General features: G+C 45.5%; 1 protein-coding gene across 1 annotated transcript in view; it reads left to right on the top strand.

Moving 5' to 3' along the window:
* Positions 1-4,951: 4,951 nt before the first annotated feature.
* The window catches only part of RAB20 (RAB20, member RAS oncogene family), a 132,002-nt gene continuing 113,448 nt past the window's right edge, over positions 4,952-23,505 (top strand). The window contains exon 1 of the mRNA XM_085622172.1: positions 4,952-5,555. Coding sequence (XP_085478298.1) covers positions 5,336-5,555 — 220 coding nt within the window. The 5' untranslated portion in view covers positions 4,952-5,335. The remainder of the gene's footprint in view (positions 5,556-23,505) is intronic.

Raw genomic sequence — 23,505 nt, 5'->3', positions numbered from 1 at the left:
GCCGCGTGCCATACTCGCACCATGACACGCGTGGGTCCCGTAAGGCGGGAATCGGGCACGCTAGTGTAGAGCGCTCGATTATAATCGCCACCGGGCAGGAGCATCTTGTCCATTTCAAATGCCGGGTTTAAGGCGGGCCCGTAAAGGCCATGATTAATTGCAGCTAATTGGGAGGCCCAGTAATACCGCTTAATATCCGGGAGGGCAATCCCTCCGTCATACCACGGGAGCGTCAACTTTGCCAGGGCTATACGCGGCCTCCCGTCCCAGAACAGGCGGCGCTGCAAACTCTCCACCTCACGGAAGTAACGCGCCGGGACCAGATCCATCGAGTTCTGGAGAGCATACAAAAAGCGCGGCAAGGACATCATCTTGAACAATGCCGCCCGGCCGAGCGGTGAAAGCGGCAAGCGCCGCCAGCGCGCGACGTCCTCCTTCAGGCGCTGGAGGGGGGGAAGCAAATTCCGCTCATAGCGGGCCACCGGGTCCAGCGTAATATAGACGCCCAGGTAACGAAACCCCTGCGAGGCAATCTGGATCGAGCAGCCCCGCGGGAGAACAGGAGCCTCCCCGGAAAGAACATAGATACAGGATTTAGCCCAGTTGATGACAAGACCTGAGTTACGGCCGAAGGAGCGCAGAACATCGACCAGGACAATCAGTGATTTACGCGGGGAGGCTAAGTACAACAGGATGTCGTCGGCGTAGAGGGACACGCGGTCCTCATACTCAGGGGTCCAACGGAGACCACGGATAGAAGGGTGCCACCGCAGCCACTCCGCCAGGGGTTCCAAGGCCAGTGCAAACAGGAGCGGCGACAGGGGGCAACCCTGTCGCGTGCCCCGTCCCAGCACGAATGGGGCCGAGACTCGACCATTCACCACCACCTGCGCCAATGGGTCGGAGTACAACAATTTGACTCAGCTGATGAATCCCGGGCCAAATCCAAATTTCGCCAACATCGCCCAGATGTACGGCCACTTGAGCGTGTCGAACGCCATGGTGGCGTCCAAGGACGCCAAGATGGCCGGCTCCCGCACGAATGGAACACGCGCGAGCACCCCGTGCAAGCGCCGCAAGTTAAGAGCCGTGTTGCGATGGGGAATGAAGCCGGACTGGTCTTGGTGGACCAGATCGCCCACCACGCCGACCAGCCGGTTGGCAAGCACCTTGGCGAGGATTTTAGGCTCCGCATTCAAGAGCGAGATCGGCCGATAGGATGTAACACGGTCTCGCGGTCTCCCCTCCTTGTGGATAACCACGATGGTAGCTAGACGTTGGTCCGGCGGGAGGGAGCCCCGCGAGTGGGCCGCAAGGAACATCGCACGGAGGTGAGGTGCCAGTACATCCGGTCGCAGCTTATACAATTCGATAGGAAGGCCATTCGGGCCCATGGCCTTGCCCGAGGCGACCGAGCGTATGGCGAGGGCGATTTCATCCGAGGTGGGAGCGGCATCCAACGAATCCCTGTCCCCCACTGAAAGCGAGGGCAGCGCGATGTCCCGCAGCAGGGCATGGGAGTCCTCCTCCGAGCAGGGAGAGACCGGAGAATATACCTCGCGGAAATAATCCGCGAAGCAAGAAACAATGCCTTCCGGCTCAGTAATTCGTACACCATCCATCCTCTCAATCAGCGGGACCACACGACTAGCTCTCTCCTTCTTATCCAACCACGCAATCAGTTTGCCAGCCTTATCACCCACATCATACAGTCGCCCCTGTTGCTCTCTGCTAAGGCCCCTGGCCGCCTCCGTGACGAGGGCCCTATAGGCCGCCTGTTTAAGGTGTAGAACATGCAGCGCCGCGTCAGTCACCCCACTCCCCAGATCCCCCTCCAATTCAGTAATTTCGGCCTCCACCCGGGTCACCTCCTCCTGTGCGCGTCTGCGGGCATGGGAGATAAAGGAGAGGGCCTCCCCTCTGAGAACTGTTTTAAAGGCTTCCCACAGGGAGATAGCCGACGGAACGGACCCCACATTCTCCTCAAAATACCGTTGCAATGATTTAATCAGGTCAGCGCGAATAGTGGGGTCACGCAAGTACCAAGCATTGATTGGGGCTACCCTGCCCTCTCCCCTCGGGAAGACACCCAAGTGCAACAGGAGCGGGGAATGATCTGAAATACCCCGCGCCAGATGGCGCACCTCTCCCACCCTCCCAGCATAGGCCGCAGGGACAAGGACATAATCAAGCCGCGAGAGGCTACCATGGGCACCCGAATGGAAGGTGTACTGCAGCTGGGTGGGATGCTTTAAACGCCAGCAGTCCACCAATCCCAGTGTGTCCAAAAGGCCCGCTAACCACGCCTGTGCCCGGGGGAGGTCCCTAGGGGGATGACGATCCATAGTCCCAGAAGCCACCGCATTGAAATCCCCCCCAACCACCAGAAGCCCCCCCGGGAGGTCAAGAAGGAGGCGTCCCAGATCTGCAAAGGTGGTGGACTGTAGCCCCGGTGGGACGTACACAGAGACAAAGACAACTACCCTGCCCTCCATCCTCCCCACCAAGACAGTGTAGCGTCCCCTCTCATCATGGCGCACCTCGTCTATTTCTAGCGGGAGCGAGGTCTTGATCATGATGCCCACCCCCCTCGAGCCTGATGTGAAGCCCGAGTGGGCCACCAAGCGAAAGCCACGGCGATTCATGGCACAAAAGGAGTTACCAATAAGGTGTGTCTCCTGCAGAAAGACCACATCAGGCGAAATCCGTTTCAAATACTGCAGGACCACACCCCGCTTGATCCTATCACCCAGTCCGTTAACATTCCAGGACAACAAAGTCAAATCCCTACCCCCCATCACATAACGAAGCCATCATTTGTCCCCCCCAGAGCATCTCAAAAACAACAGTACAATAACGGGTTTGCCTTGCGGTAGAAACGAACCACACCCCACCCCAACCCACCCAACCCAACAGAACTCCCCCCACCCTGCACCCCTGCATGAGCCCAAACAGCCCCCCCAAAGTGCAGTGTGCCTGTCGCCCCATAAATAAGAAAACTAACTAGTCCCCCAGAGGAGGAGGGAGATCCCCCAAGAGACCCCACACGACCTCCACAGGAGGGGAACTTACCCTAACAGTCAATAGTGACAACAACGCAGTCCAGAGCAAGGCCCACCATTAGTCCCTCAGTCCTGATCCGGCGGGCCCTCCCCACCAACCGCACCCCCCCCACCCCCCCGGTCCCGGTCTCCGGGCAAAGTGTCTAGCCAGTCCCCGGCCACATCGGGTCGATCAAAAAAGTGCGTGTGGCCATCCACCTCCACTCTCAGCTTAGCTGGAAAAAGCATCGCATATTTGAGATTCAGGTCCCTTAAGCGACGTTTAACACCGAGAAAGCTCAGTCTCTGCTTTTGGACTGCCGGAGTGAAGTCAGGATAGAAATTGATGTCCATATTGTCAAGTTTGACCGGCCCTTGTAGCCTGGAAGTCTGTAGGATAGCGTCTCTGTCCCGAAAATTGAAGATCCGGGCGATGAGAGGCCTCGGAGGGGCTCCAACCTTAGGCCTACCCCCGGGGACCCTGTGGGCACGCTCCACCGCAAAGAATTTACTCAGCCCCCGAGGCTGGAGATGGGTGAGAACCAGGTCCTCAACAAATAGATCCGCTGCCTCCGCCTCGCGTCCCTCCGGCACCCCGATAATGCGGACGTTGTTCCTCCGGGCCCGACCCTCGGAATCCTCCAGCCGACGATTCATCAGGGCGCTCGCCTGGCCAAGCCTGCGCACCTCCTGTTGGAGGGCCGCTACGTCCGTTGTGAGGCCCGTGGTAGAGTGGGCCAAAGAGTCGACCCGGTCGTTGGTTTTAGACAAATCAGCCCTCACGAGGCCCACATCCACGAGGACCGAGTCAATCTTCTGCGCCAGAGTGTCGAAGCGCCGGTCCACAGAGGCCTTCATCTCGGCAATGGCACCCATGACGTCTCGGAGGGTCAGGTCCGTGGGCAGAGCGGAAGCATCAGTCGGGCCCGTGGGGGGCCTACGCGGCGCCTCTGGGGATCCCTTCTGGAGGGTGTAGCGGTCCATACTGTTGGATTGCTGGGCCGCGCCACGGCGGGTCGATTTTATCTTAGCCCGATCGCCATCTTGTTTTGTGGACATGGTTTCAATCCCCAAGACGAGTCAATCTCCTCAAGAAACGGGGGGCCGACAATCCAGTTCAAGGGGTCCAGGGGGGAGCGACCACCGCTCCGCAGGACGGACCGCAGCTGGCGGACCGGCAGGGCACCCCAGCGAGACCACACCACCGCACACCGCCCCGCAACCCAACCTCGCCTGGCAGCAAGGAGGGCGGAAAAGCGAAAGTGAAAGTGCGGGGTACGCGAGTCACCCAGCCTTGCCCGCCGCTGTTGTTCACTTTGTGTCCGGATCGCCCCACAACTCCAGTACGGGGGGCCGGTGTGGAGAAGGCCGCAAACCTCAATCGATGCTCCTGACGGTGTCCGAGGTCCGATTTAAAAACGGAAAACGGGCGTCACCTCTGCTCGGGCTCACAAATACAGTCCCCTCATCTGGGACAGGATTCTGTCAGGATTTATGCAGGAGGTCGCGGAGGTCCTCGGGAGCCTCGCACCTACGCGGCCATCTTGGTTGCGCGCTAGGCTCCTCCCCCCCACTTTTATTGTCTGTTTTATATGCTTGCAATTGAAGACTTGCCACAGCTCGACCTATTGGCTTTGCTAATGCTCGTATTTAATACCAACTGACCTTTATTTAAACGTTGGAGGGGTAGGAACTGTGAAATAGTGATACAAATAACTTATTTTGCTGCAAATTTTTGTTTTCACAGTGCTCGGGAATATGTTAGTCTTGTACTACAATACTTCTAAAATAGATTGTAGTGTCAGCGGTGCTCATGGTACTGCCTGCCTTAGCGGGCTGCAGGGCTAAGACTATGCTTGTCCTTAGTGGAGGGATGTCCTGCGGCTGCTTGAACGTGCTTCCTGCTCCGCCCCTTCTGACAGGAGAAGGGAACTATCGCAACTGTCAACAGTCAGAGACAGCTTCCAGATCCGGATGAAAGTGTGTCAGAGGTTCCGTAAAAGTTGTCTGTCCTACCCAACAACGTCAGTAAGGTGGCGCTAAGTGAGAACAAAAAAAAGCTAAACAAAAAAGATGAAGATTCTGGGAATTCGGGCCGCAAAGAACAGGGAAGGCGAACGCCGCGCATAAAAAGTTGACGAAAGCTCAAAGTACGGCGGTGTTTGGCCGTGGTCGTCCAGGAGCAAGGCGTCGGAAGAATGCGGGGTGGTCGGTGTATCCAGCCAGATTCCGAGCTGCGCCTCTAGTGTGTGTGAGAACTGCCTCCTCGGGCGGGCGCTGAGGCCCCCACAAGCATGGAGAGCTCCGGTGCCGCGGCCCCTCACCCCGCCGCCGGCAGCCGGATGAAGAAGCCCGACGTGAAGGTGGTGCTGCTGGGGGACGTGCATGTAGGCAAGACCTCCCTGCTGCACATGTACGTGGAGAAGAGGTTCCAGGACACGGTCAGCACGGTGGGGGGCGCCTTCTACCTCAAGCAGTGGGGACCCTACAATATCTCCATCTGGGACACCGCAGGTAAGCCTTGGGCACTGGGAGGGAAGCCACCTTTTTAAGACGTCTGAGCTTGTGTGGAACATAATAAAAACATTCACCATCTTTACCTTATTGTAGTAACTAGATATTCTTTTCTTTCTCTGTAAGAGACACAGTCTGATGCTTTTATCGAATATTACAAATAATTTAGAAGGACAGTGAAAGGTACATTAACTGACTAAGTAGTCCACATAGCCACATTTTGTCCGTGTTTAAAGTGTTTTACTTATTTGCTCCAGAAATCTTTCTTACTCTGCCCATTTAAAAATGAATTAGAATTTGTTCCTCTTAGCCCGTACCTGCACAGGAGCTGCAGATGCCCCTGAATTGACGTTGTGGGCTTTAACCGCGGTTAAAAAAACACTTGCCAAACGGGTAGAGGTAAAGGTGTGACGTTGGGCAGAAATACATAGCCTGGGGGACGTAGTGGAAGATGGGACAGTCTGTACTTCCGGCCCTGCTTCAGAGGTTCCCAGCGGCCCTTCTTGTAATTCTAGTGTGTATAATGTATTGACTAAATTGATACGGTACAAGCCAGAAATGTGGTTAATATTCTCCAAAAAGCGGGATGTCTTGTCGAGTTATGTACATCCCCTACGGGATTTTCAGGCGTGACCGGTTTTTAGTTTTTTCTTTTGCTGAAATGAGTCCCGTAGCCGCTTTCATGAATGGAATTCTGTCAGTTTATACCCGAAACTGTCATGGGGGTTCACTATGGTCAGGAATGACACATTAAGGTAAACAATGGGTACACGAAATATTTGAAAGGCTGTTAGAAAACAGCCCACACTGCAAATATTACCATTTACAAGTTATTGAGATAGCAGTGAATAATTGAAACAATGTTTACACGTATCTATAAAATAGATGACCTGTTCGAGCACCCCACTTAACTCTCATGTTTACTCTCTTGTGGTTATGACTTCTCATCACTCGAGCCTCTCCACCCCACTTTTATACGCAAAAACCTAGTAGAGATGACGCCCGGAAAGAGTCTAGTATCCATTTTATTCTTTTACTCTGAGGTGAGTCATGATTATGCTATTCGTTACTTCAAATCATTTTTTATTTACATCTTTGTTCACAGATACTGAGATCACTCTTGTCTTGATGTGGAGTCCACTTCACTTCCTTTACTCTTGTGGAGGGTTTATTATTTGCAGTGGTTTAGGAATAACTTGCTACATTTGCAGTTGTCCCGGTGGCTCCCAATGTGATTGGGAGAGCCGGTGGGAATTCCTGGTTTGCCCTAGTGGCTATGGCATTTGTCATTCCAAGGCTTCCTTTAGGGACGAACTCCTCCCCTCCAGTCATCCTTGCCACTTTGGCATTGTTCTTGCGAGGATGGGGTGTTTGGGGGCTGACCACTGCTTTTACTTATGCTGTTGCCCCATCTGTCTGTGATCTTTTTGCTTTCAGTGTTCAAGTCACTGTTCCACTGCTTTTGTACTTGGTCCCTGCTGTGGGTGCTTTTTAAATGCACCTGCGGTGACTCCTTAGGCTAGTTTTGAATGCTACTGCCTTCTGCCATTAACTGAGCCCTGCATTTTCTGTTCGCTTTTTGAAGTGCCTGTTGGAATATCACTGGTTTCTTCCTGTTCCCTTCTTTGCCAACTGCCCCCTCGGGTGGTGGGCGACACCTGTAGCAAATCTGCCTTTTCTGCATGGTCACCCCAGATTTTTCACATTATTCTGGACCTTATGTTTAGTGGCTTCAGGACTCTGCACTGCTAAACAGTATTCAAGTGCCAGTGCCTCTTCTCTAAAACATGGACTGTACATTGGAACTCCCTATTTCTCCTCCCTGTAAGTCCATTGTAAATAGTGCCTAAAGTACACCAAAGTCATGGGAAGTTATATGTCATATGTGTGCTGCTGTGTATATTTACACCACCCACATATGTTACAAAAATATATTTCTGCCATAAGCACCACTGTGGTCTTGCTAGCTGCAACTTAAACACACTACTGTGACACATAGCAGGGTAAACTACCTTGTAGGAAAAGCTTAGTTTAATATATCTATAAGGTATCTCTAAAGTGTGGCTTGAAAGCCCAGATGGCAAGGTGCTAGTGTATACAAAGAGGGCATCCTACATATTAGGGGTTAATGTGCCCTCACAGTGAAGCAAAAGTGAAAATCTATTTCACTATGTAAGCCTGGCATACTTTTCCCTAATCATTTTACATCTCAGCTTAGGAAAGGGCTAGAATATTGCTTCAAAGTTATTTCCTGCCTGGATTTAAAATCTGTTTTAAACATAAAATCGAATTTGTAATAACTTCAGCAGAAAAGTAACTTTGTAAAATGTACTTTAGGCTGCCTGAGCCAGTACTGGCTTAAAACATGTTCTACTACTCATCACCGCTCCAGAGCTGTAATACACCCCTTTTGCTGGGAAAGTTAATAGTTGCCTGTCTCTGAGCCCAGAAAAGACCAATGGCTGTTATCCCCTGATAACTTAACAGGGACAACAAAAAGGGAGGGGGTGGACCAAGTGATCCTGTAGAGTTTTGGGCTAGTTGTGTAGAAAAGGAACAATAATTACTCTAGCGGGATACATTTAGTCTCTTTAGTGAACAATAACACATTAATTATTATTGGGCAAAGAAACATAATTTAAGGAGAGGATTAATGAAACTTTTATATCCAGATGCCTCATTTTGTATTACTATACACAAATAATTTATTATGTATATACTTCTTCCAAACAAAATGACAAAGTCTTTAAGACGTCAGTCTCACTATTGTATGCGTATGAATAGTTAGAGCATGTGACGGACCAATGTGCGTTTTCCAGTGGGGTCTATCAAGAGATAGCCCACTTTATCTGTAGCTGCTGCCTAAGTTTATGTGTGGAACATCCCATGAGATTAAGATGGCAGTCCTTAAATTAATTTGTCTTTTCCAACCGTCAGCATGGACTTCTCCTTATATGTAGTCGACGTGTTTCAGCCAATTTATTTGTGGCCTCTTCAGGACTGGACAAGGGAGTGTGAGACCGCTTTTAAATTGACATAAATCTAATGAATACAAATAATTAAAAATGCACTATCACATATATTGCATGCTTAAGTGTCCATATTTAACAAAGATGTTATAAAAGGTGCAGCATGCTTGCCAAAACTGCTGAGACTGACCATGCAAACCTCGACATAACCACGACAGATTAAAAGAAGAATGGGATGCCGTGTAGATCAGTGTGTCTGTGCAAAGCCATACGTATTGTTACAAAAATCCTTTGAAGAAAGACTAAAATGTAACCCCATTGTGTATCAAACATGTGAGGAAGTCTAAAGATACCAAGGGTATGGCTGGTACCCTCAAGCAGAGTACTAAAAGAAATAAATAAATAAAACGAAAGAAATAAGTAAATGAAACCCCTCCTGTGTTGCGGGATGAGGCATGTTGCTAGAACCTGTGCAGGACTGGCACAACATGCTCCCAAGTTTAATCCATTACAGCCCACATTATGGGTTTCATTCATTATGCAGTTACCAGGAACTGCCCCAAACTTTACTTATCTCTTTAATCGAGGAGAAGCTTCATATGCGCAAGAATTTGCCTGTGAAGACATCTCGCACGCTCGGTATGCTTATTGCATGAATCGCAACTTTGTCAAACAATGAGGACAATACAGGATCAATTATAAGTGCTTCAAAAAAGAATGCTTTATTGAAAGAAACAATCGCATCTACTTGCTATTGGTAGATACGATATGGGGTCAATGTCAGGAAACTGGGTTAGTTGTTGTGAAACTGTGCGTGTCTCCAAGCGGCTTGGCCACAGAATAACTTGGCAGCTTCAGTACTACCTCTTTTGACTTGGAGATACCAGGGGGGTATTCTCATGTTAAAGTCCCAGGGGCTTTCTAGACAGTCTTTACTTTACTTGACCATCTTTATTTCGATTCATAGAATCATAAAAGAACATGTCACAAAAATAATTCCAATCAAGAACAGACATTACATATACATTTTCACCAAGAAATGAGATATGAAAGATGCTACAGGGTAAAATTTCCAATTTGTCAAAGGGCTGTAACGCGTTGATCATCTTAATTTAATGTAACTATAAAGTGCAAGTGCATGCTCAGTTAACACAGACCAACAAGACATTGTTAAAATTGTGCCAAGAAATAAATAAAACATTCAGTAAATACCAATGAATTTCATTCTAACTAATTTAACTTCATTTAGGTTGTACCAAGCAAAGAAATCAGGTGTAATTTGGGTTAGAAAATAATATCTATTAAAAACCAAGTAATAAAACATGTTTATAATAAGCGGTACAAAAGGGGGTGGTGATGGACCTCCATCACCACCCCCTTTTGTACCGCTTTGTTCGCCATAAGTTGGCAGGGTATGCTCAGACGTGAGTCCCTTGCTCACTTTGCCACTGGATTCAAGCAAGCCTGGCTGAAGACGGCTGAAATGCCAGAAACCGGTCCTAGGAAGCTTGTTTCCGGTCCAGGGAAGGCATGGCTTGGCAGTTCGGGCTGGACTGTTCCAATGAGGCACAGGGTCAGACTGATTTGCATATGGCCATGTCTGAACTGGGGTGGCAGAGTGGGCTAAAGAACGGTGATGGATCAAACCCTGATCTGTTGACTGGGTGTGAGTTTGATTGGTTCTGATGCTCCGTCCATCACCACCCCCTTTTGTACCGCTATGTTTATAATAAGGTTACATTTAAATTTAAGCCATCTCCTTTTCCTTAGGTACCTAGATGCCAATAAAAACCTGCTTACACCAAATACAATAAGTTGTGAGCTATCTGATTGAAGTATTCCCAACCCCTCTTAGTAATTCCTAGTATTCAAGTTCTGGCACAGCGGCTTGATCCATTTTCTTCTGGGAATTACGTATGCATTGCAAGAGAATAAAATATGTGCAATGTCTTCATTTGAGCCTAATGAACATTGGGTACACTTAGGGTCCCTTCCCAAGGTCTGTGACAAGACCACTTGGCTGTAAAAGAATTTATCTGAAGTATCTCATATCTAAATTTCAAATAAAGTGTCTTTGCTAATTGAGGTTCAGTCTCATCCAAAAATTGCTCGAAACTCTGGGTCATTTTAATAGACAGAAATATTGTGTTAAGTCTCACCAAAGCGCAACCGAAAGTGACTGTGCAGGATAAAGTTCCAATAAATATGCTTGATCTCTCTAATTGAATCTGACATCAGTAGGCTGGGAGTTACCCAGAACCCACTCGCGCCCAAATCCAGGAGCCATTTTCGCATGTGAGCAAACCAGAGGAAAGTGAGATGGACATCAAATTCCAATAGTTCACGCAATGTCTGCCTGTATGTTTTTAAATCCTCCGTGGTCTAAATTCTAACACAATAGGACAAAGATCTCCAAATCGCTAAGTGTTCCAATCTTTTAATGTCAATGTCATATGTTAGCGGGATAATAGGGGTATTTCGAGGGAGTGACGTAAACAATCTCATCATTTTATTTTCTAGATATTCATAGAAGGAGAAAAACGTTTTTGAATCTGTCATGTAGTAGAGAGGCTAGGAAATTGAATTATCTCATTTGTGTACCCAACTTAACTTCATGCTTTAACAGGATATCCCAGGTATAGGCAGCGTCCTCAAGTCTCTCTGCTTCAAAACTATCACATTTGGAGGTTAGGTTGAGTCCTCACTCCTCAATCAATTCAACAAATCTTTAATCAGCGAAGAGGTGTCATAAAAAATGCACGAGTCCTCACTCTTACCTGGGTGACTCTCACACCTTGCCCTCCATCTGCAGTTGTGCTGCCCTTCTGCTGACCAGAGGAGCTGCTCTATTTCAGTCTTGGAGTTTGGTGGCTGACGTGCCCTTGCTCCTTGCGCTTCATATCCATTCAGTGCATTTTGAAGTTATGTGGTTGGAGGTGAATTGTTGGTTTTATTTTTTTATTTTGCATTTACTTCAAGCACTTCCTACCCATTTTAGTGGTATTACATTCTGTTATATCCTTGATGTCAAAGATTATGTGAAACACCTTCCTTGATGTCACGGAATATGATACATTTGCATCCACTCTCAATAATTTTGAAAACTCCAGTGCTCCTTGCAGGTAAACTTTGCAAACTGTGCACTAGTTTCTTAGTTGCCGTAAATGTAGGGTTTTACTTGGCGAACCTCCTAAATGTATAATCTAGTCCTGTGTTCTCAAAATGAATATCTATTCCATTAGACAAATGCACATAAAATAAATGTCCTTCAAGATTGTGTCTCTGTTGGTCCTTCAAATAACAAGCTTAATGTTGGCATTCAATGGGTATGCCGTTCCATCTTGATTTACTATCCAGTATATTCCTGAACTTAGCAAAGAGACCAGATCCTCCTACCTCAACCAAGAGGTTGAAGATGCAGTTAAAACAAGCATTGGCAACGCCAAGTGGTCTCTCCTTTATAATGAGTGCTGAAGTGTTTGCATTGCCAATGTTTGTCTTTAAAGGATTGTTTAAAAAATATTGAAGAGAAAACATTATACAATTCTGGAGGAAGAGCAAATGCGTGTCTTATGGCATCTCCATTAAATTCAATATTTTCAATCTTTATTCATTTGCAGCTCTTCCGCTAAGGCGGAGGAGTGTCACCCCACTGCTTTAAGAGCAGTGCAGAGGAAAAACAAAATGATAATAACGGAACATTATTATCATTTTATTTTTCTGTTCCTTATTAGGTGCGGGGCTGGTATGGCCAGCAGGGGCCAGGGGGAGGAGTGGTGAACACACTCTAAAGTGCGCATAATGGTTTGGCCGGCTGTCGTGGGCCGGCCAAACAGTCATGGGCACTGTGCAGGCTCTCCACCAGCCGTATTGTACAACCTGAGTGGAGAGCGTGCCCAGCCTCCCAGTCCCTCTCTGAGCACCGAACCACGGCACTCAGACCAATCACTACTCTGCTGTAAGGCAGCGTCGTTGTTGGCTGGGAGGGTCAGGGCGCCTGGGTGCTTCCTGTGACTGAGAGGAGGCGGCGGTTAGCGGCTGTTGACCAGTCACCAGCAGGTATGTTTTTCTTTTTCTTTGTTCTTTTCTAACCCCCCTCCAACCCCCTTCCACAATGTTTCCCTTCCAGCCGCAATTGTAAAGCATATTTATGGGTCTCCAAGAGGAATGTCAATCTAAGTACACCTGCTGTCTCAGATACTATCTGAATGAGTTCAGCAGATGGCCCTTCCTCCAACGACATGAAAATCTTTGTGTGCAAAAGATCGTGCTATCAAGCAATACGTACCATGCAGGTGATAAAAACATAACAACTCTTTAAAGTTTGTTCTTTAACCATATCCCAGTTGCTGTGTTTTTTACAGACCAGCTGGGAGGGTTGGTACCAATACACAACAGTGGCTGGGAATTTATGGGAGGGAAGCTGTACATAAAGGAGAGAGCTAGGACACACATGCACGCTTGTAGAGTGCTGAATGAAAAACAAAAAAAGGAGTTCCATACATGTGAACAGTGGAAGGATACAAGTCAGCCAATCAAAAGGTTCATAAAGTGGCTATGCTCCAAAGGGAAAAAAACAAAAACCAGGATGGCAAGCCATTAAATAAGCACCAAACAAACAAGCGTAACAATAAAGTTAACCAATGGGGAGCCATGGCGGGTCGTAAGCCCACTCACTGAAAGTTAACAATAGGTTTTTTGCAACCAGACAGCTTGCAGTGTCTGGTAAGTGAGACCTAACGAGAATGATTACTAAATTAAATGCACAGTTAACTTTGAAGGGAGTAGACTACAAAATAGGTATTAAATAGTTGACTATTATGACGTGTGTACTGGTCATCCCTACCTCATGCAACATTGTAGCCCAGTCTGTTCTTTTATGTTGCTAGAGGCAGTTGTGTAGTACTTGCAACCAGTACCATTGCATCTTCTTAATCTTGGCAGCCCTTCATGCTTATTAGTTAGGCTGCAGAATCAGGAAGCATGAGATCTACAATAGTTGACACATGGCCTAATGGTCTTTACTATTCGTCTAACTTTTCTTGGGCATTTTAAAGATGTCACAAATAAGATTGGTGGCTTTGCTGAAACTGAGAATTAAACTGCTTTCTAGTCAGTGCCGTTCTCATGCAGGTGTGTCAATGACACATTCCTGTTGTCTAAGGGCTTAGTCCCTCATCATAGAGGCGCATACCAAGGTCGCAACCAGCCCTCCCTGTCGCAGGTCAGCAGTGGTTTTTTTTGTTTTTTTTTTTTTTGTTTTTTTTTTTTGTCCCTAGACTAGCGTGAGGAGCATAAGCGCTCCCCATCATAATGCTAAGAACTTTGTAAAGTCAGATTTTTGTGTTGGTAGCATGATTGTCGCAAGAGTCAACCAATCGTGTCTTATTGTGGTTGATTTGCATCTGTCATGAACAGAGGACTCTAGCTGACCTGCACCTTCCTCGTACAGGTTTACAGCATTGGATTAGAATTGGACCAGTCCTTGTCAGTGACATAAGAAGAGGTAGGGCTGAGAGTTGATACACAGAACTAAAACTGTACTAGAAGAAAGACTACCAAGCCCAGCCCTGAATCAAAAAAGACAAACTCCCCTCTACAACCTGATTAATCTACAGATGGAAACGAAATCATGCAGTAGAGAAAAAAGACTGACTTTTTGTTCACCGAGTCTGTGAAAAGACAGAACACATACCGTCTTGATAAGAGTTCTTCACTTCAGCACCAAAGTGCAGTATCAAAGGAGGAGGGATAGATCCCTGCCCATATACTGTGCTGATATTGTACACACGTTCCAGCAGACATGCTGCCACAGGCTCATTTGCAGATTTAATGGAGATCTGAGGGGATCGTCTTCTGACAGACAGGTACTCATGCTAGCAATTATAAGAAACTAACGTCTAAATGGAGTGCAGGAAAACTAGATTGGCCCTCAGCTTCAATTCTTTCCCTGTCACAAAACTAGTATTGGCATGACAAAGTTTCTTACATGTTTTCCCTGTATATAATTTTACCTTTCTACCGCCTAGGCTTGATAATGTCACTTGGGGAAATGGATTATCGGTCCAAGAAGAATAAGCACAACCAGTTGAGTCCTCTATTTCAAGTAAATAAAAGTCCCTTGCTTATTTGTTTTGCTTGTTGATGTAAGAGTGGCATGTTTATATATGGAAGTTTGTGTTTTGTTTTAGATATTATGTTCAGTAAATAGCTACCTTTGCCTTCAGGCATTTAATGTCGCATCTTTGTCTAGCGTACCAGTCAGTTGCCAAAGAGAATGAGAAATGGTGGCAAATATACATCTTTCTCAACTCTTGTGCTTGTGTCGGAGAGGAGAACTAGACTTGACAGACTCTCCCTGCAGAATGGCATGCACACTTGTACAGTCTAGGTTCAGCCACAGCCCATTATGCACAGCAGTTACACAGAGAAACTTTCTCAGCATTCAGACACATCTGACTAGGAACTCGCAGTCCACTGCAAACTTCGACAAGTGTGCCATGATGATGTAGGACTGTTCTGGGATACCTGAGCTCATCACAGAAAATTCGTCACTACATATTTTCCTCCTTTACAACGAAAAAAAGCTTAAATAAATTTGCAGAACAGATATTACAACATAGAACATCAAAATTAAAACATTTTTTGAGGTGCCTATAAAAACCTACAAGGAAGAGACCCAAGTGAGTTAAATGAGCAAGAAATAAGTAGTCACACACGCCTTACCATCGCTGGCACCTAATTAGGCTCCGCTTCAATTTGATTCACCTCACTTTGGGGGATTTTCCGGGCTGGTGCAAGCCCGAGGATGCAGAGCCTTGTCTCTGCGATAACTTTTCAACTCGGGATACTTTACATTTTATGATCTGTCACTTTTACTCTAATAACGCATGAATTTTTTGGTTCGTATTTTGAAAGGAAAGGGCTTTTTACAGGTTAGACCAGCACTAGTCTTTTTACAATCATTGTGTAATTCAGGAGATATCTTTAATATTGCATCTTTTCTTGTTGCTGCTGTGAGGTTAAAGAAAAAAAAATAATTTGATGATGAATGTTGCCTAATCAAGACATCCTAGGATGGTTGAAATTTTTTAAATCTATGAACATTTTGATAGGAAGTTTTAATTTGTAATATTGTTGTAAATATTATGTCTATATGTTTGGTAATATTATCTGTGTTGTGGTTTGTTCTTTGTACTTTTATGATTTTAATCAAATAAAGTGGATTGACTAACTGACTGACACACAAGTGATTGAAACCTCTTTGTGAGGCTTGGTTCTTAGTCCTAGAACCTTTGGGGTCCCAAAAGAATATCCCTTGTAACTCTAGCCAACCTCTTCACATGCCACCATTGACCACCATCAGCATTCCCCTTGATTTCCAATATTCGTAGATTGTCACAGACTCTCAATATGCCTCTTTCAGGAAGATTGGTTCCTTGAGCCTAACCCAACCAACCATAAAAAATCATGGGTATCACCATTTTTAGATCAGGTACTCTATTATTTTGTACCTGAGCCATGGCGATGGCAAGATCTTTGGAACTGTAAGCGACCATTAAGATAGGATGAAGTTCAGAGCCAGACTTCCTCCCTCGCATAAACGCAAAAGGACATTTACCAGTTGAAGCATACACATTCCAACTTTTAGAGTGATATTAAAATTGATTCTCGCATGACTTATTGGCAGCGCAGTCTTTGCCAGTGGGTTTTGAATGGCTGTGAGAGGCTCAACTTGATAATTGAGAAAATCGAAGTAGAGAGTATTGTCAAATTCAGGTTCATGCCCACTTTATCAACCATTGGGCAATCTTCAGTGATCAAGAAGCTCAGACTTTGAAGAAACAGTTGATGACCGTGCTAACTGATGTGCTCTGTAAGGGCTTTATAGTATCCTCAGGTCATGTTATTATGTTCCCTTCATTCTGTACCTAGCTGCTCAGCCAGTGTCAGTGTTCCGCATAGAATGTTAGTGTGGGTGGAATGCTTGGATACTGTGTGGGACTGAGACAGTTGGGAAGATGGGCTGAGCAGCTAGGAGGCTGCTCCTGGTGGGGTCTCAATAAACTTCATCTACTCCTACCTGGCCACGTCTACAGCGTCTACTTGTACATCCTGCACACGTGGGGCCAGACCACTACAGGCTTAAAGTGACTTTCTTGAAAATTGTGAATTGGATTTGGTTTTATTCTAAAAATAATAAAAGTAAACTTAGAGTGACTTCTTGAATATAATACCAAACAACCATTTTGCTTTAAAACTTGGTTTAATGAGCCACCCAGAATCAGAAGAGTTTTGGCCAAGTATCAGTCTATGCTATTGATGAAGCTGAAAACTCCAAGCACAAGCGTCAGAGCTATTTAATTGAAGACAAATGGATAGTCGTTCACCCTCTGATTTTATCCAGATGGTGACTCTCCGTACGCTATTAGACCGGTAAGTTTGTGACTCGCAGATAAGCAGTGTAACAACCAAAAAGTAGTAGTGTTTCATTCCACAAATGGGCCAGGGCTCAAGATAACTATATTTCCTTTTTTTAGCTGAACATTTTCACCTTTGCCTCTGTAATTCGGGAGATAGCTGAAAGGAAAGTGAGTTTCCGTTCGTTGAAAGTACATTCAGGGACAAAGTCTAACAACGGTAAATATAGTGTTGAGGTTTAGATTCAGTTCCTTGAGCTGTATATGCAATTAGGTGGCTAAAAGTTATTGTATAAGCATTATCATGTCTGGGTTCATTGGTTGACCTAACAGAATATTGAAATGAGTAGAGGGTGGGACATAGAGCGAGCTGATCAAATTGCATTTAATAGGCCATATCTGTAGGGGACTAATGCATGCATGATGCCTTAGCCTCCCATAATGTCAAGATGTGGTTTTGAAGCAGTGCTTTTCTGCTGGCTGATTAGTTTTCTGCTGCACCCATGTTTAGGACATTGTTGAAGGACTCAATTACTATCTTATTTGGCCACTTTTGAAGCAGCATTCCTTTACTGGTCGACGTCTCTGGTTATAAGTTTTTTTTCCCACTGCTGCTTATTTTCATGGTACCAGCACTGTTGCTAGTTTGCTTGAGCGCCTGCCTGATGGTTGTTTTATTGGCTGCTTATGTGTTTGGAAAAATAGAGTAGGCTATCAGAATCCAATTTGCAGTTTACCAACTGGTGACATAACTTGTCACTCAATGGTTTGGGGTTGGGGGATGTTGGGGTGGGGGTGGTCTGTCCTGGTGTGCTGAAGGTGATCAACACAAACTCTGATCATGCTTTTAGATTCGAGCATTTTCGCTTGCAGGGTCTGTCATAAAATTATGGTAACCCTATCGACAGCTAAACCTCCGGAAGTGACTGTGCAGGGAAAGAGAGAAAATAGGACTGGCTTCTGTCATCATATTGACTTGTGAGGTGAACTGGTGATGTTTTGAGAGACTTTCCAGGACAGAAAGGAAGATGAGAGACTTCCAGAACCTGGGGAAGGAGCCAGGTGTGTTAATTGTTTTTGCACCTGCCCCTGGGACTGGATTGTTTTTTATGAGTTACCTCTAGCAGTAGTAAGGATATATAAAACCCTGAGAACAAGGCCTCGCCCACTGAAATTGCTGGCCGGCCAGAGATTAAAAAGTTAGTTGTTGCTGCTTCATGGTCTACAAAAGCCCAATTGTGAGCAGCTCCTTTTGCTAATTGCTAGTATTCTGAAGTTAGACCCCTGGAGTAGCGGCATCTGAAGGTAGCACATTTTGACTTTCCCTATGCCCCATTGTCATCCGAACTGAGAGATAGCCAGGTTCCCCAATAGATTGTGCGACTCTGCCATGCTTTTCACACTGCCTCAGGTTTCACTTCCTGTCTTCACACTTTTTAAGACTTTCACCGATATAGAGCTCCTTATTATTCTGATCAGAGCCAATTCCACAGCTGCCCCTTCTTCGCTCAAGTTTTAAAAGTTTTTTTTTTTCCCCTCAAAGCTCTTCTTTCTTGTCTAAAAGTCTTATTTAATCTTTCACTTTCTTAAAGCTGTTTGCTCACTCTTTCAAACATTCATAATGGACCACTATTTTCTTTTCTTAATAATATAATGACCAAAACTTTAAGGGTGAACATCATAAAACATCCACGTCAGCATTTGCTGCATCTCCTTTTCAATGTCGAATTATTTACCTTGTATATCCTCTCATGATGTTATCATGGGGTTATCACTTGCTTTGAGCGTGGTCTAAACTCTTGATAGTTCCCTGTGTATGCGACCAGCCATTGCTCTACCCCTCCAACCCCTGAGCAGATCTGCCTTTGCTGAAGCATTGGTCTAGCAGCAGCTTACCTGCCTGTAGACTGTTCGTCTGATTCTAGTGCCTGTCAAAAGTACCTAATCTATAGTTATCCCACATGCAAATAATGTTTCTTTTTACATTTTTTGCATAGTCCTGTTTCATTCTATCTTAAAAACCCATTACAATATTCCCAAAATACCCTTCATGAGAAACTGACCTGCGCTGTTGACCCTTTTTTCCCCCTCCGCCTTTCGAATGCCTGCTTCCTTTCTATCTTCTGTATGTTTCCCCTCTGAGCACAGCCTACTCTAAATTATGTGCATATTTGCCTTAATCTCTTTTTACATTTCTGCAAATTACCCACACTTCATTTCAAGATCACAACCTCTCATGCTTTGAAAGTGGTACCCATGCAACCTCGCTCATCTATCAATACAACTAGCCATTTTGCATGAACTTGCGTACCCTGCATTTATGATTACACCTAACTATTATTAATTACTACGAACTACAAAAAAAACAAAAAACAAGCAAATGTATGTAATGGATTCTTTGAGAGCACAAGGAAAATACCAATAACCAACAATAACTGTTAACCACTAACTGACCTTGAGGTTCAGAGCAGTGTGCCGCCTGGCGTAAACCACTTCAGTCCACCATCAGGGTTAGCAAGCCAGATATAAATGTAATTACAATACAAAAGGTACTTGTTATACTTCCTTCACTGAAGAAGCTGTTCATTGACTAGTGCTTAATTTGAGCTGGTGGCTTCCAGTGCTCGGCACCGGCACTTAATTGTCAACACTGGAGCTTACGACATGGTGGTGCTGCCTGTCTAATTTACAGATGAGCACAACAACAGTTGTATATTAGTTGAGTATACATTAAAAATGGCTACTTCCTGCCGCCAAAGCCATTCATATAGCTTTGGGGGCCTGGAATAGTCTGAATTGTCAGTTGTAGGAGTGAAATGCTTTGTAGTTATGTGGGTTCGTCATTGGCAGCGCTGGTAGGTGCAATAGGTAGTGCAAGTTGCAGTAGGCTCCTGATGAGGGCCCTGGCACTTTTTACAAATTAAGCACTGTAATTGACTCTTCTGTCCCTTTCAGTTTTCACCCTTTCTCACTGCTCCCATAGCTCTCTAAACCTATTGAAACATATTGTTCATCCCCCGCTGTCTGCATAGGTAGGTGCCACTTATCTTCATGTTCAGCGGTCTTGGCACCTTTTTTGTACTCGTTCCCCTTTAAAGCCTTTTGCTGTCCCCAACCCGCCCCCCCCCCCGCCTAAAATTTTTGAATCGTCCCTCTTCTGCTTTGTCTTGGGCCCTGAAATCATCCTCCACGCTAAAATCTCTTCTGTCAGTCATTTATCTATCTAATGGTTTATTTGCTACGTCTATTAATGGTTTTATTTATGTTTTATGCCTTTTGTACCATAATATGATTGGTTAAGGCATTTTGCTAGATAACTGAATAACTAATGCATCCAAACTGCTATGTGCAACTAAGGTTGGAAGGTGTTATCAGGTGCACTAAATACCATGTTTCTAGTCCTGGGTTTTCATTCATCACACCTGTGCATTCTGGGAGATGTAGTGTTGTTTTTCGTCTCTGCGCCAACGTATTTTCTGAACCCAGTCTGCTGAGGGGAAAGGTGTGAATCGGAGTCCAAAAAGTGAAGTGTTCATGTATGTCATTTGAGGACACTTAAGTGAATATCCATTGACAGGACATTGAGAGGTAAACGAGGGCCCCAACTCTCCATTGAGGGGTTGTTTTCTGGGAAGAGTGTCCTGTTGAGAAGTCACCCTTTTAATCAGGGAACCTATTAGAATGGCGAGGCTTGAGGTGTTGCATTCTCCCCAGCGTGCATAGAAATAGTGCTGTTAGTTTAGACTCTACTTTCTTGCAGGTATTTCGGGGGCTATATGAACTGAATCTGAAGTGTGCCACAATGCTTGATCCTGGTTGAGATGCCGCCTAGAAGGACAGAGTGGATAATAAACTGAAATGGAAAATAATTTCGCTTTTATCCATAGTGTTGGTGACTAGAAAAAGGAGGGACATTAGAATTGAGAATCGGCTGTTTACTGATGCCCATTGTGGAAGGCCATATCGGACATACGTGGCCAGTGGAAGAGATGGGATAGGTACACATACAGACTTCCACCCACAAGAACACAGGCGCACATGCTCTCACCCACCCATTCACAAGCGTGCAAATAAACAGACATTTAAACATACTCACACACACCCAAATATTCAATTAATTACTTATCTGGTGGGCTTTGGTGGAAAAGCAGGACCGGTGGGAAGAATGATGGCTTGGAGGGTGCTGGAGGTTTCAGATAGATTCAGGCAGCAGAAACGAGAAGATCCTCTCATTGGCTACCCTTACAAGTGTCAGTAAATGAGATGAGGACTTTCTAACAACTGGTCAGAGTGAGGTGAAATCAGTAAGACTTGCTGATTTCACCCCAGTCTGCAATTTGCTGGCAAAGGGTGATGTGTGGAGTTTCTAATAGACACTCAGCCCTGGGCACTTCAAGGCTCCAAATTAAAGCATCCAATGCAGACTATCAGTGACTCTTCCCCTCGTCATCAAGGGGCGGATCCTCGCAGGGCTTTGCTGGGCTGTTGATGTCATTGTCCTTGGCTGTGGGATCTTCAGCTCGGCAAACTAAGATGCCTGGCACCGGCTCATTACCACATATAAAGTGCCGAGCTGCCTGACCTGGACATGATGAGTATCTGTCAAGCTGACATTCGCTCTGCCTGCAAATACATCACACACTGGAAAGGGTAGGGCGGAGTTTCTGCATCCATATTGACAAGCCTTCACTGGGGCTTGGTTAAACAATGTAACTTTTAATTATTGTCTGTTTTCCTTGATCCTTCCTTGATCTTTACTCTCTGTTCAATTTCAAGGTCGCCTACTAGAAAGAAATTGCCCTTTAAATAAAGATAAAACAATCTCTGGTTTCCTCTCCTCTCCACCATACTTCCAAACAAACATCAATTATTTTCTATTGCTAACTGACCCGGGCGGTAGGCGCATGGTTTCCAAGCTATATTCGATCAGTCTGGCACTGCAACCAGCACGAGATGGGAAAATGTAGATTTTCCCCAGCCTTAAAATTCAGAAAATCCAAATCTTATTAAAGACACGTAGGCTAATATTATTGCAATCTTCCTTTAATTGCTACCACTCAGCCTCTTTAAAGAATTCAGAATACTTCATTTCAAACAATTCCAACCTAACATGGGAATAAGAGTTGCAACGCCCACTCACGGACAAAATTTGGTAATACTGTTGCCAACAAACGAAGCTCATATCTCCAAACTGCAGACATAAGCTGATATATTTAAAATGTTTACAACATGCCTAAACTACAACCTGCGCCTTGGATAGACTTGACACCTTCTGATCCTCACATTGCCGTAAGTGTCACATAGAGGAGGCCAACTTCGCTCACCTGACTTGGACTTGCATTTACGTGGGAGGTTTCTGGAGAGGCGTCTTTTCCCATCTCTCCTGTATGATAGGAGCTACTCTGGAACCAGACCATCTTACCGCCCTGTTGGGGTATGTGCGGGGTGTGCCGCAGGGGGTCGGTAGGTTTGCAGCAATGGCGTTACTGTTAGCCAAGTGCGTGATCACCTTGCACTGGGGTAGCCGGTGATCCCAACTGTCCCGGCTTAGCTTAAAACTTGACGTACTGCAACACCAGTAGTGAAATATATGCCACAATGTTACCTCCTGCGTCCAGACCAAAAGACATCTGGGGACATTGGGAGTAAGTGTAACAGCAAGAATTCAAATAATCTGACTAAATTGTAATGTTTATACCGGGCTATTGCTTCCCACTCTCTCCTCTTTATTATGAGACTGGGGGTGTGTGGATCCACTGAAATGCCTGTTATTGCACTGTCTATTTTTTTTAACCATTGCCGACAGGTCTTATACTCTCTATTGAAATTGGGGCAAGAACGGCAAGCTTTATCACAGACTCGTCCTTCCTCCAATCTTATGGTATTATATGTTGTTTCTGTTTCCACTATCCCCCTTGTGGGCTGACGTAATGTGGGTTGTATGTGTTATAAAATGAATAAATAAAGTTCTAAAAATAATTATTTTCTATTGCCCTCCCTTTTTGTTCTCGGAGATTATTTTATGTGCATATGCTTTTAGTACAATTACAGATAAAGGCCATCCTGTAGCCCCCAACAAGCTAAAAAACTGCGCTCCACATGAGGCATAGAACACCGGTATACCAAGTGGCTTGCACCTAGTGCAGTGGTGTTTGAGAAAAGTGAGGAGGGGACTGTCAAGCAGTCAGAATCAAGCAATCTTTATTCTTCTTATGGGACACCCGTATCAGTAACTTTTCATTCACATTACCTATAACGCGGGGATCATTCACTTTGGCATGCAGAATTATCGCTGTAGTCTGAGTTTGCCCCTGAATTATAGAGACTAACAGGAATCCGTTTCTACACTCAGTCATGCATGTTTTTCCTATTTTTTGTTTTCCCCCATACACATTTTGACAACTGTCTACTAGCTAATTGGTGGGTAAACATGCGGGAGTTGACATGCATTTTTTAATCCTGATTTGCCCTGTAACTCCTGTTAGCAGCCAAATGGGGATGAACAAAACTCCCATTATAATGAATATAGTTTGGATGAATCACTTTATCAAACCATTACAT

This window comes from Triturus cristatus, chromosome 8 (genome assembly GCF_964204655.1).
Source record: "Triturus cristatus chromosome 8, aTriCri1.1, whole genome shotgun sequence".
Lineage (NCBI taxonomy): Eukaryota > Metazoa > Chordata > Amphibia > Caudata > Salamandridae > Triturus > Triturus cristatus.
Note: the sequence above shows the minus strand (reverse complement) of the source record. Positions and strands in the feature narration are given on the sequence as shown.